We start from the raw sequence: 16,320 nt of genomic DNA, 5'->3' as shown, positions 1-16,320 counted from the left end.
ACTGTCACCCCTGGAGGTGGGCTGGGGGGAGTGCAGACACACCCTTCCAGGTGGAGCTCTTTTAGGATGGAGAGGTGATCTGCTAGTTTCAGAGATGTGTCCATATAAATGATTTTCCATTAAAACTACTACTCCTTCCATGGCAAAGAAAGAAATGAGAAATCCCTCCCCTGCTGCCCTGCGCTGAGGTTCTTAAGAAAGAATTGGCACCATGGGAAGTCTCGCATGTCTTGTGAAATTCCCTCAGATAGCTCCCCACCTGGGTTCCGTTGTGGATTCTCATTTTCTTCTCCCCTGCGTGTCATTTTAAACAAGAAACCAGGGAAAGCAGACAATGAGGCCGCGCTTCTTCCCGAGGTTGCCGTGGACCTGTAATGAGGGATGCGACTGATGGGGGCCCCCCTCCATCCAGCTTCACCCCCAGCAGTGTCGGGTGGGGCTAAAGCCGCCATCCACGGGTCGGCTCCAATTAAGGGAGAAATTAATTTACATTTTGGAGCCCTACCTGTGACTGTGCAGAAATGGATAAGACAAAAGTGGCATCTAATTTGACTCAGCTGGCACCAAGGTGGCATCGGGGAGCCATTAATAGCCCTTTAAATGTCTGCACACCAACAATGGCCTGCCTTTTTTTTTTCCCCCTTTCTCCTTTGTCAGAACCAATACAGGGCAGATGTGAAGTGGATGAAAGGGACGGGCTGGGTCACCACCGGGTCATTAAATGTGGAGCAGGCGAAGAAGGCAGGAGAACTCATTAGCGAGGTGAGATTCCCTGACAGCGTGCACCGGGCCTGGCTGCATTAGGCGTGCGGCATTTCTGTATAAAATTAAAATAATTTCCACTCAAAAGGCAAAGAAAAAGGCAAAGCTACATGAAAGGCCTCCAAACCCAGACTAGGGCCGGTAATTAGAGGAAAACCACATACCAAACACACCCCAGTAGGGGCCCAGAGAGCCCTGGCAAAAACAAAGCGGGTGACAAATGATATTATGAATAATAATGACAATCAAACAGAGCTCGATTGCTACCCACCAACTTACCTTTTTTTTTTTTTTTCCAACTTACCTTTTTAATGAAGCAACACGGGAGAGATGATAAAAAGACACATTTATCGCACCCAGAAAGCCCTTTGGTGACTTCACGCACATTTTCTTCCTCTTTCTTTCCGAGGCAGGCAGTGTAAACAGTTTTTGAATATTCACGTGGTGTCGAACATGTGACATGGTTCTTCTTTTGTTGGAGGGTCTCATTTCTGTTTGAATTTCACTGCTGTCTACTTGCAGCCACCCTGGCTGGACTCACAGGCTTCTGAAAGGAACCCTTTCCTCCCTTTTTAGGACAGTATCCTTGAGCAGATCTTTTAAAGACTAGGTCAGCATTTCTCGACGTTGGCCCTGTGGACATTTTGATTCTTTGTTGTGGGGCTCTCCTGGGCCTTGCAGGGCGTTTGGCAGCATCGCTGGCCTCTAAGCATTAGACACTCACGGCACTCTTTCCCAGTCGTGACAACCAAATATGCCTCCAGACACTGTTGCAAGGTGGAGTGACTGCCCCGGCTGGACACATCAGAGTCATCTTTGTCTCACATTCACAGAGAGGCTGCACACCCTCGATGAGCCAAATCCACTCTGTAATGTATGCTTCGGGAGGCACTTGCTCAGCAGCCTGGTCTTTCTGGATGTTCCTGCGTGAGGAGGAGACATAATGACTATAGGCCCTGGAGACTTCAACCTTGACCGTGTTTTGGTCCCAGTTCAGTTCAGTTCAGTCGTGTCCGACTTTTTGCGACCCCATGAATTGCAGCACGCCAGGCCTCCCTGTCTATCACCAGCTCCCGGAGTTCACTCAGACTCACGTCCATAGAGTCAGTGATGCCATCCAGCCATCTCATCCTCTGTCGTCCCCTTCTCCTCCTGCCCCCAGTCCCTCCCAGCATCAGAGTCTTTTCCAATGAGTCAACTCTTCACATGAGTGTGCCCTCCTCCAGGGGATCTTTCCCACCCAGGAATCAAACCAACGTCTCTTATGTCTCCCAGCACCACCTGGGAAGCCCAATGTGTCACAGAGCTGATTTCAAAAATGGCCTCAGTCTGATTGACCTAATTTTTAGAAATGTTAGTGGACATTCAAGGCTCAGAAGACCTTGGGAGTTCTGTAGAGATTGTACTGCCCTAAGTATTAAATAATTCAGTCTTATTAAGGAGGAGCTCCCTTAGGAGGGTGAACATGAGAAACTTAACACATTTAGAATTGAAGATTCATGCTCCCAAACTCTCCATATTGGACCCACTCATAAAAATAAAGGCTGTTGTACACATACATGATTTAGACTTTGAGATGATTCCTTCATGTATTTAAGTCTGGAAGACAAGGGATCTTTTTTGGAACCATCCTTCCTATAGTAGTCTTAATTTTCTAACCCATTTTGCAAACTTATTTAACAAACTTGCTTGTCTTCTGTGCTTTGTGTGTGCTCAGTCACTCAGTTGTGTCCGACTCTTTGTGACCCCATGGACTGTAACCCACCAGGCTCCTCTGTCCATGGCGTAGGAAATGGAGCATGTTGCCGTTTTCTATTCCAGGGGACTCTCCATGCTTATAAAGGTCTTCAGACTTTAGGAAGGACATCTTTCAGCAACTTTTCCCAACCATCTCATTCTAGTTTGGCATGTTTCCAGTTTAGTGTCAAATTGAATTGATTTCTTAGTTTTCAGATGGGATGCCAGGCTCTGTGAAAGAGCCACAAATGCACACACACGTGTCATTAAACCAGGAGTTAGCAAACTTTTTTATAAAGGACCTGATGGTAGGTATTTTTGGTTTTGTGGGCCACCCCGCTTCTGTTGTAACTACTCACCTCTACCATTGTAGCCAGATACAGCCATAGATAAACATGAAAATGAATGAGCACAAGTGTGTTCTAATAAAACTTTATTTACAAAACAAATAATGGACCAAATTCAGCTGGACATTTAACTGTCTTCTTAAGATAACCCAGTATACAAATACCCAACCTAAAGGAAGTGTTTCTAAAATAATTGTTTGATTGGATGAAGGATATACTTCATAATTCCATTAAGAAAGCAACTGTTTTACTCTCCTGGAACTATACTTTGACTAAAAAAAAAAACAGGAATTAATTTAAGCATGATTGTCAGAATATTTCAAACTTGGGTATCTCAGACTTTGTTAGCACTTGTATTTCTTGTAACCCTTATTGTTTGTTTCAGTCTCTTTCAAATTGTCTGATGATTCCTTTCAATAATAGCACTCTTTTTCTTGTTATTATAACATTTATAGAATTATTGCATGTGTTAACCGGTTTGTGCGGTCACTGACTGTTAAAGTAAGGGTTTTGACTGTGATAATCTCTTCCAAGTTCTTTTGTGGAAGGAACTTAGAAAGCTTCAATGATAAATGTAGCTATGAATGTTCTTTCCTGCTTGGGAGACCCAAACTAAGGTATGTAAACAACTGCAAGATAGTATCTGAAGGCTACATAAAGAATCCTTTCCTAAGTGTGTGTCCTACAGTATTTTACCCATATAATCTAATTTTGAGATGTTTTCTTTGCACCAGGTAGAAATACTTTAATGTTAATTGACATGAGGTTATTCTTAAATTGAAACAAATATTAACCTGAAGGCACCTAGGATATAAAGATGGAGGAAGCCGAATAATAATTATGTTCACAAATTCACTCTAATCTCAAGCAACCTATGATTTTCTCTTTCAAATGGCATGAAAGAGCAGCACAAAATTCACAGCTTTGATCTTTTTCTGCTCAACAGAAGAAGTACCGGCAGCATCCAGATGCTTTGAAGTTTACCAGTATTAAAGACACTCCGGAGATGGTCCAGGCCAGAATTAGTTATACCCAAGCAGTGGATGTAAGTGATAATGTATATACATTATGACTCTAAGAGTGGGCTCTTCTTTCAACCCTGCGATTGAAGCTGAGGGGTTCTTGGCTTGCTCCTTCTGTTGTTCTAAGGATGAAGGAGCTTCTTATCCTTTGCTGAGACTCACCTTAGCAGGGGTGCTTCTTCATCAGGATGCAAATGGGGTGTTACCGCTGCTCTTAGCTGCCAAGTGGGGCTCCACCACCCCAATGCCTCCAGCTTTTATTCCTTCCCATTTGCATGTCTCCAGGATTTGTCTGTGGTTAAGGCCTTTTCCCCTTCCTTTTGTTTTGAAACACTGTTTTCAGAAATGGGACTTAGGGGCAAAATTCTTGATGATTGGAATACTTAGGAATTGGAATGCTTAGGGTTTCTTGGGACCCAGGGCAGGAATTCTGGCTTTCTGAATTCCCCTAAAGACTTTGAAAGTGATTTGGATCTGATTTATGTACATTAAACTAACTTTCAAGCCATTTCCCATCTTCCCTTTATAAAGTGAAACCAAAATCTGGCCTTTTGCCCTCTCAGCGCAGAGTTCCTTGGAGACTGGGAAGAATGACGAGGTCCTCTAAAAATTCACGTTAAGGCAGGATTAGCCCTGTTTGGCTGATTCTCCTGAGAGGGCCCCCTGGGTCATTGCGCAGGACAGACAGGCCTTTAAAATATCTTCAGACCTTTGCCACGAGGGAAATTGACAAACCTTGGTAGGGAGGAGTTGCCAAATGTCTCCCTTGCTTCCCAATTGAAGAAATTACTCCTGTTGTGCTGTATTCGAAAGACATTCTGAGATGGCTCGAGTGCCTATCTGAATATGTTATGGGATGGTTTACAGACTTATGGGTTTAGAAATTTATTATTTCTTGACAATCAGCCTGTCAGAAGCAAATTTAATTCTGAGAAACATAGATGGTCAAACAAGAACTTGTGTAGGAAGAGAAAAAAGATACCTGCATTTTCCTTATCCTAACCAACTCTAGGGGGCACTGCTGTGATACGCAGAAACTTGGACACGTCTAATAAGATTTGGGATGGAAAAGCCTGGTTTAGAAACTTTCTCCGGTGGTGGATGCCAACTCCTTGTGTCACTGCTAACTGCTAGAATTATCATAAGCCCAGATCAGAGATCTGGATGGACAGAGCCCCAGACCCACCCAACCCACTAGGAAGAGGTTTATTAATTAGCATAAGAATCCTTGAGGTGGCAGGGATGGGGGGAGGATGGAGGTAGGTCCAGGGAAAATCTCAGCTGTGGAAGAACCATTCTCTCTTGTGCCTGCTGTATTTTGAGGTCCTCTCCTTGTTGTTATTGTTCAGCCGCTCAGTCATGTCAGCTCTTAGCCACCCCATGGACTGCCGCACTCCAGGCTTCCCCGTCTTGCCCTATCTTCTGGAGTTTGCTCAAATTCATGTCCATTGAGTCTGTAATGCCATCCAACCATCTCATCCTCAGTCGCATGTCCTCTCCTCAGTTCAGTTCAGTTCAGTCGCTCAGTCGTGTCCAACTCTTTGCGACCACATGAATCGCAGCACCCCAGGCCGCCCCGTCCATCACCAACTCCCGGAGTTCACTCAGACTCACGTCCAATGAGTCAGTGATGCCATCCAGCCATCTCATCCTCTGTCGTCCCCTTCTCCTCCTGCCCCCAATCCCTCCCAGAGTCTTTAACAATGAGTCAACTCTTCACATGAGGTGGCCAAAGTACTGGAGTTTCAGCTTTAGCATCATTCCTTCCAAAGAAATCCCAGGGCTGATCTTCAGAATGGACTGGTTGGATCTCCTTGCAGTCCAAGGGACTCTCAAGAGTCATCTCCAACACCACAGTTCAAAACCTAGCTCATAGTTAATAACGAAATTACTAGAGATTAACCAGATCTCGTTCTCTCATTTGACACCCATCTCAGCAGTGTGCTCCAAGGGGAGTGTTCACTGAGAGGGCAAGTTTCAGCCTGTCATGTTCTGGGCTTGGGAAGAACTTGGGAGGGAGTGACGTGCATGTCATCCACACAGGTGAGGATCACTGTGCCGTCCAGGAGGAGGCAGGACACCCAAGATCCTGTCTCCACAGGGAGGGAACAGCGGCAGCACCTTTGTCTCCTGGAGGGTAACCTGGCTGATGGTTGCATGGGGGAGGCTTCTGGGTTTAATGCAAAATCTCTCTGCATCCACAGAGGTTGTACCGAGAGCAAGGAGAAAACCTAAAGCATCACTACACGCAGACCACTGACCTCCCTGAAGTCCTGCTGGCCAAGCTGAATGCCATGAATATCAGCGAGGTGAGGCTGGGGAATATCAGGAGGGGAAAGGGAAAGTGTTTGTCTTTCAGTTGTGTCCGACTCTTTGCGACCCCATGGACTGTAATGCATGAGGCTTCTCTGTGCATGGGATTCTCCAGGCAAGAATACTGGAGTGGGTAACCATTTCCTTCTCCAAGAGATCATTCCAACCCAGGGATCGAACTTGAGTCTCCTGCATTACAGGCAGATTCTTTACCATGTGAACCACCAGGGAAGCCCTGATGGAGGGGGCCGTTGGTTTTAATTGCGGGAGATCCCAGACCTGCACAGTGGCACCACATCTGTGCTTGGAAGCATCCTGAGCTCCCGCTCTCGGTTTAATGCTCTGCTGTCACTGAAATATGCAAGTTTCCTAAACAAGGGGCCCCATGTTTTCCTTTCCACTGGACCCTACACACTGTGGCTGGTCGTGCAGAAGAGCCAAGCACATTGATAAGGATGAGACTGGGAAAACTTCCTTTGTACAAAGGGCATTTATACTGAGGGGCTGGAATATAGGTGAAGCCCTATTTTCTATACAGAAGCTATATTCTATAGCCTCAGAATATAGGTGAAGACATCCAGCCAAAGAGAGACTTGGGAGACTGAGCTCTTTCCTTCCCTCATCCCTGTCAGCAACCCCTTGCCTCTTCTTCAGTGGAGACAGTCGAATCCCCTTGATTCTCCGTCAGGAGCTGTGCGCCTACAGCCTCATGCCTCCTTCCAATCAGCTTGCTGTTCAGAACAATCTGGTTCTGACTCCAGAGCTCTTGCCTTTTAAACCCCACCCCTAGCCCCACGGCACCCCCTCCAAGGCTGGACACGAGACAGGTTCCAGCTCTCGGTTGATTTTTTCTGGACCACAGTGATCTCTTATTTGGGGGCTGCTGCTGCTGCTGCTAAGTCATTCAGTGTCCGACTCTTAGCGACCCCATGGACTGTAGCCCACCAGGCTCCTCCGTCCATGGGATTTTCCAGGCAAGAGTACTGGAGTGGGGTGCCATTGCCTTCTCCTAATTGAGGGCAGCACTCCACAAGAAACCAGATTCTCATTTTGATCGTGGGAATTTAGGAAAGGTCTTTATTGGTGCCCATCTTCTCAACAGACACGTTATAAGGAATCCTGGAGCAAACTTCGAGACGGTGGCTATAAGCTGAGACTGGATGCCATTCCATTCCAGGCAGCAAAGGCTTCTGGCGAAATCATAAGTGATGTGAGCTTCCACCCACAGTCCTGTGACAACGTTTAATACTCCCCCATTTGTATTCCTTTTGCCCCTAACCCCTGCCTTCTTTTGCCTGTGGCTAATACCCTTTCCTATCCCCAACTGACTGTGTCAGGGCAATCAGATAACGACCAGTGAGAAAGAACATGCCTTACAACAACAAAAAAAATCCCCTAGCCGGGGTACAAAGCTGATGCTGGACTGTAAATATGGACCCTGGGCAGATGAAACGCACCCTCCGCCAAGCGCTTTCCTAAAGCCAGTCCATGTGAAGAGACTGTAACAATGCACCCACCTTCCTCCCAGCCTGGGCCGCCCAAGCGCTCTCATGTCCTGCCATTTCATATCCCAGCCCTTTAGTCATTGGGAGGCTTGCATATGAAAGAACGGGCCTTTTGACGACTCCCGCGCCTTTTCTTTTAACTCACCCAGTTACTGTCAAAAGAACAAAACATTTTTTTGCCCAATACCCACCTCTTCCATTCCGTGTCCCTTGTCCCTGAGCTGTTACTCTCTCCCGCTCTCTTTCCCTTTAGTACAAATACAAAGAGGCATTTGAGAAAATGAAAGGGCAGATGCTCGGCTCCCGGAGCTTGGAAGATGATATCAGCCTTGCGCATTCAGTGTACGCGAGCTCTCTGCAGAGCCAAGTAAGTGGGAGAGAACTCAGTGGAGCCTGGACCCCCAAACCTAAAGATGACGCACAGCCCACAGATGTCCTTCGTCCTTCTGGTTGTGGATTCTGGCTCCGTCCCGGCTAGCTGGGTGGCATGGTCAGGACCCTTGGCCCCTCTGGGCTTCAGCTTCTTTCTCGGTCAAGTGAGAGATTGAGCGTTCTTTGATTCTCTCATTCTATGAGTTTGACCAGCAGCCACAAACGGAGGCCTGTGGGTTGGATTTTGGACTGCAGAGGTATTTTGTTGGGTCTGCAGAGAAGATTAATTGCAGACTTTTCAAAGTGGGAAAGTTGGCATGAAAGTTTTAAAGTTCTGTGAAGAAGCCAGGCCTGGATTCCTCAAGGCTACCGTTGAAGTTGATTACTGAGAGCCCCGTTTAGAAGGGATCTGTGCCCTCCCGGTCATGCAGCCAAGCCCTGCTCACCCACTTCCTCCTTCACTCAGTTATGCTACCTGACTGGCTCCTGGTGGCATCTGAGTTTGCAACCCTTGACTTTGATCCTCTGGGTGCTGGCACACGCGTGTATGGTATCCCCTTGCACATATGTGAGTTGGCGAATGGCTGGGATGAAATCTAATACTGTCCGACATGTAGTAGAGGACTAAACACTATAACACGCAGTGTCTCATTTAACCATCAACCTATTTCTAGGAACATCGTTTGTTCATCCTGGTTACTGATAAAGAAACCTAGACCCTGAGTGTCTCAGTCCCTTGCTCAAGGTCGGCTGGAAAGGGGCAGAGCTGCACATGGAGCCAGCTCTCCATCGCATGCTCTCTCCACAGCTTCACATGTTCTCTGCCTCAGTCTCCCTGTTTCTAACATTTCTTTCCACTTTCCATACCGAGGTGGGATTGGACCTGAATTGTCCGTGGCTTTATTCTAGGGGTTGGGGGAGGATGAGCAGAAGTGGGGGTGGGTGGTTAGGGAGGAGTGGGTGGAGCTTGGAGGGCAGTGGGAAGGCTGGAGGAAGAAGAGATGGAGATTATGCATCTGACTCCCCAGAAAGCCCAGAATGAGCTTTGAGGATCTTCAAACAGCTCCTCTGAGCACTGGGGTGGAGCTTGAGGTCTACAAATAGGCCTCCCCCTTCCTGCTGCAGGATGCATGTTGGGCTCTTGGGAACTCATCCCTCAGAACTGGCTTTTCAAGCATCCGACCACTGCTCCCAGTTCCCAGATTTACTAGGATGTCATTGTTTAATGCTTGAAGATGCTCTCCATCGGCTAGCATACGAGGAGAAACCCTGGTGTCTCAGTCTGAACTTGAGAGGGTGATAAGAATTGCTGGGGAGCAGGAGGCAGCTCAGCCATGCCTCTTCTTGCTTTTCAAAAGAGAGACAATCTCGACTTGAACTAGGGAACCACTGACATTTTATCTGCCCCTTGAACTTCTGTATTTTCCCCAAGTCGGGGAACCCTGAGCCTGGGTCATCCCAATCAATGACCCCCAAGAGCTGAGAGTAGCGAGTGGCAGGACCTAGAGATGAGTCCTGCTTATTAAGCCAGTCCCCATAAAAACGGAGGACCGGCCCTTCTAAGAACACCCCTCGGGGCTCACCTGGGACAGTCCCAGCACATTGCTCTCCCTCATGGCCCTGATGCAAACGGCGGCTTTGAAATAACTGTCGATCTGTCTGCCCATCTAGGTGAATTACAAGAAAGACTTTGAAAACTCAAAGGCGCAGTTCCATCTGCCGTTGGACATGGTAACCCTGGTGCATGCCAAGAAGGCTCAGACCCTGGCCAGCGACCAGGACTACAGACACCCGCTCCCCCAGTACACGTCCTTGGCTGAGGACCTGAGGCTCAGCTGCGCCAAGAGAGCTCACAAGTTGCAGAGTGAGGTAAGGGGAACTGCCTCTCTCTTCGAGCTCTTTTCCTCTTAAATTTGACTGTGAGGCAGTGACCCACAAGCTCCTGTTGGCTCGGTGGGGGCTCCAGAGATGAAGAATCCTATATCTGGGGTTTCTTTGAAGCACTGCCTCCGTTGTTCCTGCCTTGCTCTTCATAAGCACAGTCACATAAATCTATTAATAATGGTAACAATTTATTGAGTGTGTTAAGTGTGTGTTTAGTCGCTCAGTCGTGTCCGACTTTGCCACCCCATGGACTTAACTTTCTCCTATGGAGTCTGCCAGGCTCTTCTATCCATGGACTTCTCCAGGCAAGGATACTGGAGTGGGTTGCCATTTCCTTCTCCAATTTATTGAGTATTTCTGCTGAATTCTAGGCGTTGCGTTTACAAGCACTGTCTCTTTTAATACTCAAAATAACCCGATAGTTTTTATCCCCATTTTACAGAGAAACTATAATGAATCTCAAAGAAGTGAAATAGTTCATGCGAGATCACAGAACTATAAATGAGAAAGGGGGTGCTGAGATTCAAGGCTCACGGTTTAGCACGTTCAGGACTTGTCAGTGGTGTTGTTTCTGGTCCAGTTTGGGCTGGGGTTTCCTCTAGGAGCCTCATATGTTCCTGGGTCACCCGTCTTCTGAAGAGGCCTGAGGTCTGCCAGGAGAGGTGCTCAGAGCCCCTTTGGAACTAACCCAATTCAGGCAGAGGAGAGTGTCGGGCGGTTGTTGTTCAGTCGCTCAGTCATGTCCGACTCTGTGACCCCATGGACTGCAGCACGCCAGGCTTCCCTGTCTTCACCATCTCCCGAAGTTTGCTCAAACTCATGTCCATTGAGCCAGTGAGACAGAGGGCAGGGAAATCAGGGCCCCAGAAACCATCCCTGGGCCCTCCCAAGGAATCTCCAGAGGCCTTCACACTCCCCCCAAGTGCGTTTCTAGCTCATGCTGCCCACTTTCTTAAGCAGACAGGCCTGGGAGCATTGGGAAGTATTAAAGAATTTCCTCACTTACTGGAGGTATCTTCCCAACAGGCAGCAGCATCCTTTTTGGTGCTCATCTTATCCCCCAGCTTGCTACATTTCCATTGCTGGGAGATTTGCAAGTAATGGGCCTGAGTTGGAAATAAAACAAGCTCTCCCCCACCACTCCCACCCCCCCTCAAAAAAAACCCCTGCTTTCTGGTTTGGCAGAGCCTGAGAGCTGAGTGGCGCTCAGATATGGGTTGCTGTCGTCTGTTGGAATTTTCTGCCCGTGTGCGGCGTTTACTGAGTGACATAAACTGTCAGGAACCCAGGAGCAGCTGGAGGAACTAGCAAGCCGCCACGCTCAGCTAAGGGGCCCATTTGTCACTTGAGCAGAGCCCTGACTGTCCCTGCCTCTCATTGCCTTAGCAATTGGAAGGAGGCATGCTCAGGGGGTGCCTTGGTGGCTGAAGGGAGTGAATTTGAGGCCCTCTTTAAACTGTCAGCCCAGACCCTTCAGGTACACACCCCCGCCCCCACCCCAACAGACTCAGGGCTTTGTCAGATTATTCTGGATTCATTTATTAGTTCTTTCTTAACCCATGATTAATTCATGCCACCCTCTGCTGCTGGGGTTTGTTTTGAAGACCTATTAAATCATTTCCACATTTGCCCCAAGACAGCTGACTTTCTAACCACAATCCGCTCCAGCGATTATTTTTTGATAGCCCACATGAAAATGAAAATCCGCTGAGCACCCCTCTAACAGCTACAGAGACGAGTGACAGCAGAATTATTTTCTTCTGACCTACATTTTTGTTTCCCTAATGAGCATTTACTCAGAAGCCTGTGTGCGTTCGCTGAGTATTATGTGTCTGGAGAGGCTGGTTTGGCCTTGAGTTCTAATTATGATGCTGTCTGTTGTGGGTCCTTCCTTGTTCCACAAGTTTGGTTTTTCTGATTCCTTGTAGAATTTGTACCGATCGGACCTGAACTTTATGCGGGGTGTTGCCTGCGTCATTCCAGGCACGTTAGAGATTGAAGGGAGAAAGAGAGCATCTGAACTCATCAGTGAGGTAACTGGGGGCCCAGGATGGGGTGGGGGTGTCAAGTATATTCCACAGTAGAGATTAAACAACTATCAGTGTGTCTTATTAAAGCCAATTAGATGCTACACTGTTAGCCGTGGTGACTCACCCGGCCTCTCCCCTTACTCTCTTCTCCATTCAGACAGGGTGGCACGTAAGACAACTTTGCAGATTCCGGGTCAGGTCCTGTATTAATACCATACAAGAATTATTCACTGGTTCGCAAGATGTACTTTCCCAGAATCCCTTTGAAGAGTGGCTTGTGAAAAGAGAGCAGGCTTTGGAGACACAGATGGTGATTCATTTGCTGTTGTGACCTCAAGCCAGTCACCTGCCCTCTCTGAGCCTCAATATCTTAATCAGTCAAATGGGAATACTGAGACCTGTCTCATTTAGTTTTTGAGAGGATCAACAGTCATCTAAGCACTGTGCTTCTTTCTTGGCTGTGTATGAAATTGTTGCTGTAAGCCTGGTGATAATTTCTTGGTAAAAAGATAGAAGTCTAGAATTCTAAGCTTTTTGAAGTCCTGAGGAATCTTGCCCGCCTCTGTGAGGGCTCTGGGACTTCCATTCCCAGTAGACTGGCATAATGGAAGGCATTGGAAGTGAAAGGCGGTCAGCGTCCAGCCTGGGTGCCTCAGAATGGCTTATGCGTTGATTGATTAGAAGCTCTGAGCAAGCAGAATGGGCCTCACTGTGGGAGTCGAGATTTAACTCTGTGCTTTGCTTTTCCAATGAAATCTCTAAAGCAAGTGGTTTCTAAACTTCATGGTGCATCAGAATCCCCTTTGGAAACTTAAAAAAAAATTACAGAGGCCTGAGGCTACTGCCGATTTATTGAATCCCATTTCCTAGGGTGGTGTGCAGGCATGTGGGTTATTTTAAGCTGAACGATTGTTTCCCGTGTACCCCCAAAGCTGAGGAATCCAGGGTCTTCAGTGAGCAAAGGAAATTTGGGAGCAAAACATGAATTTCAGTAGTCATGTTTGTATTCGTGGCAAAGGACTAGCTCTCCCTTTCTTGTTAATAAGCATCTGATTACGTCTATCCTCCTCCTCTCTGTTTGTTCATCTCACTGAGTTCTGAGGTCACGAGAGCAGTTGATGGACTGGATTCTGGGTCACAGACTGGCAAGCTTCACAAAATTAGGGTTTATTACTCGTGCTTAAAGAGCTGATTCTTCCTCTGGTTTTGCACCTCACCTTGTCCTCTTATTCCCTCCTGTGTGTGACTTCAGAGTAAATATCGTCAGCATCCCCAGTCGCTCAAGTACACAGCCGTGACAGACACACCCAGCCTCACTCATGCAAAACTCAGCAACCAGATTACAAACGAGGTAAAACCTTCGGATGACTTCGGGATGGGCTTTTTAAAAAACTGCTAGATTGTTTAAAAAAAAAAAAAAGTAGGAATATTTGTGGGACGAGGGAGATGGGGAGCAGGGGAAAGCCTGCATGTTTGCATGGAAAGAAAGGAATATCATTAGATGAAATCTAAATCGTTTCCAGAAGGAAAAAAGGCCCAGTAGAAAGCCTGTGGTCTTGCCACCCCCCACCCCAACCCCAGATGCATTTACAGACTGACAGCATCAGTATCCCCGGGAGCTTGTTAGAAATGCTGAACCTCAGGCCCCACCCAAGAGCCATCGAATCCACGAGGTCATTTAAGACCCTCATGGGTTTGCTTTGCACACGAAAGTTTGAGAAGTGCTGGTCTGTCATTTTCTGTCCTAGCTGGGAATTTATTGGCTAACCCTTCTTCCATCATCATTCCGACGATGTGATGGGGAGGATTTGTGGTTGCCCAGGGATGGTGATTTATACAGTGTGAAGTCTGCCAGCCTTCTTGGTTCTCTGCCTTCCCAACTTCTTGCTCACCACTTTCCCAATTCTCACTGTAATATTCGAGCAGAGGGGGCCCAGAGGAGAGACTCTTAATTCCATCAAATCATCGTTCCAGCTCTACCTCTTCGGAGTGGTTCTCTGACATGTTTGAAATAGCAAGTGAGCTTGGCAGAGAATGAAATGAGTTTTTCAGATTCTCCCTTCTGACCCTAGCTTTTGAAAGTCAGTTGAGATTTGGGCATTTATATATTAGTTTCCACACCTACCCCAAGATTGGGTTAAGAAGACCCAAAGGGCTGTGTAGCAACGTTATCAATTTAAGATTCCCACCGAACCTATCTTGCCTGCTTTGTGATCGGGGTGCTATGGGATAGTAATGCCTCCTTCAGTGGCCTCTGGCCTCAGAGAACTCGGCAACCGCAGGCCATTTCTAATTACAAGAGCATGTGTTTTCATGCCGGCTGAGGCCCTGCACGGGAGCACTGGTGTGTTTGCCCGTGGGAGGATCCTGGGACTTTAGTGAAGGATGCAGATGGGGTTTGGGAACCTCCTTTCCAACCAGCAGAACGGCTCCTAAATTTCCCAGATATTAACATTGTCTTTATACTGTGTTCTCAGCAAAAAAAAAAAAAAAAAAAAAAAATTATATATATATATATACACAATGGAAAGAACCGTAACAGTATTCCTAAAGGTGTTGCCCACCCCCCCCACCCCCCCCAATTATTGAGCAAAGTAGAGGGCAGGGAAAAATACCATTTCTTTGACTCACCTTGGGTTCTTGGCTGGGGCTCTGTAACAAAAGACAGATGAGCAAGGGAAAAGCATTCGCATTTATTTAGGATGAGCTTTAGGGGATGCAAGAGTCTTTGTAAGGAAATGGAGATCAGGAGGAACCGTTAAACCTGCACGTTTTTATTCCAGGTTTGATGAGGAGTGTAAGATCGTGGGCAGGTGTCATAGAACAAAAAGGGATGAGCTGAGGCTAGGAAATTGGGGGACACTGAGCGAGGTCTGCTTGTTCAGATGCCTCTCGGGTTCCTCGGGGTTCAGAGATCAGATGTCCCTTTCTCCCTCCACCAGAGGGAGGGCAGCTCCCCCAGGAGGCATGTGACCTGCTTCAGGGGAAAGGTCAGAGAGAGGGCTTCCATCTCCTGCTACTTCCAGATTCCTTTTGCTTAAAATATGCATTACGTTAAGGTACCCTGTTTGGAGGTAACATGTCCTGAACCCCGTCACAGCAACTTGCAATTTTTTTACGCATTCCTTTCATAGCACTCAGTTTGACTCATGAAGGACTATCTTTCCTTCAAGTTTTTAAAAAATTTTGATGTGGACCATTTTAAATCTTTATTGAATTTCTTACAGTACTGCTTGCTTTTTTTTAAAAATTTATGTTTTTGGTTTTTTGGCCGTGAGGCACGTGGGATCCTAGCTCCCCAACCAAGGACTGAACCCACACCCTCTGCATTGGAAGGCGAAGTCTAAAACACTGGCCCTCCAGGGAAATCCCACGAAAGATTACCTTTATTGAAAGAAATATCTTCCCCAAGCTGAGGGCGTGTCCATGACATAGCGAATGGCCTTTTACAAACGTATTTATTTCCCAGTTGCAAAGGAGGGACCTCCAGTCCTGCAGAAATGCACAGCATTTACCTTCTTGTTTTTTCTTCCCCTTTCTGCCCAGCGCCTCTATAAAGCAGCAGGGGAAGATGCAAGACACCAGTACACAATGACCCTGGGCCTGCCCGAGTTTGTCCGAGCGAAAACAAACGCGGCCAATCTGAGTGACGTAAGCCTTTCCCATCGCTGAGGTTGAGACGATCTCCAAGGCCAAGTATCTGTCTGTGATGGGACATAACAGTGACCCTGCTGGCATTCGAAGAAACTTTCAACCATGTATCTGGTGGACATGCATGTTAAATATACCTTTTCCCAGATGTGTTGATATGTATGTGTCAGAACCCACTTCCGGGAGGGTGCTAATGAGATTTTCTTTGCCAAGTCGAAAGCTTTTGCTTGTCAGAAATCCGTTCTGCGACACTACACAACAAATGAAGTGGGTAGCCTTTGTTCATGGAGTCGTGTAATTTTTTTTTTGTTTTCTTAAGAAGATCTACATGTGTTCCTACCGTAGGCAAAATATAAGGAGTCTTGGAGGAATCTCCATGCTCAAGGCTACAAGCTGACAATAGATGCTCTGCCCTTCCAGGCGGCTCGAGTCTCTGGAGACATAGCCAGTGATGTGAGTTGAATGATACGACCTTCCATTCTGCCTAATTTCTGTTAACTTCATGTAAAACAATGTCTACGGCTGATTTCCCTGAATTAAAGCAGATCTTTCGCCATGTGAAACAGGATGTCATCCACGGAATATATTAGTTATGAATGAGATTCTTTGATGGAGAGAGGGAAAGAAAGGCCCTGGTAATCAGAAGCTAAATGCAGGCAAAGATCTCCAGCAGAAAGGAGATTACAATTTATTTTTA

The 16,320-nt window shown here is 46.9% G+C and overlaps 1 protein-coding gene across 10 annotated transcripts in view; it reads left to right on the top strand.

The window, feature by feature from the left end:
- Window positions 1–16,320, top strand: part of NRAP (nebulin related anchoring protein) — a 75,370-nt gene that overhangs the window by 41,247 nt on the left and 17,803 nt on the right. For 9 of the 10 annotated variants that reach the window (XM_055560610.1, XM_055560605.1, XM_055560608.1 and 6 more), the window contains 10 exons: window positions 658–762; window positions 3,793–3,891; window positions 6,073–6,177; window positions 7,284–7,391; window positions 7,940–8,053; window positions 9,730–9,927; window positions 11,871–11,975; window positions 13,225–13,323; window positions 15,519–15,623; window positions 15,969–16,076. In XM_055560610.1, the coding sequence (XP_055416585.1) occupies window positions 658–762; window positions 3,793–3,891; window positions 6,073–6,177; window positions 7,284–7,391; window positions 7,940–8,053; window positions 9,730–9,927; window positions 11,871–11,975; window positions 13,225–13,323; window positions 15,519–15,623; window positions 15,969–16,076 (1,146 nt within the window). The remainder of the gene's footprint in view (window positions 1–657; window positions 763–3,792; window positions 3,892–6,072; window positions 6,178–7,283; window positions 7,392–7,939; window positions 8,054–9,729; window positions 9,928–11,870; window positions 11,976–13,224; window positions 13,324–15,518; window positions 15,624–15,968; window positions 16,077–16,320) is intronic. The other variant, XM_055560604.1, reaches the window with a different exon arrangement.

The sequence above is a fragment of the Bubalus kerabau genome, chromosome 22, assembly GCF_029407905.1.
Source record: "Bubalus kerabau isolate K-KA32 ecotype Philippines breed swamp buffalo chromosome 22, PCC_UOA_SB_1v2, whole genome shotgun sequence".
Classification (NCBI taxonomy): domain Eukaryota; kingdom Metazoa; phylum Chordata; class Mammalia; order Artiodactyla; family Bovidae; genus Bubalus; species Bubalus kerabau.
Note: the sequence above shows the minus strand (reverse complement) of the source record. Positions and strands in the feature narration are given on the sequence as shown.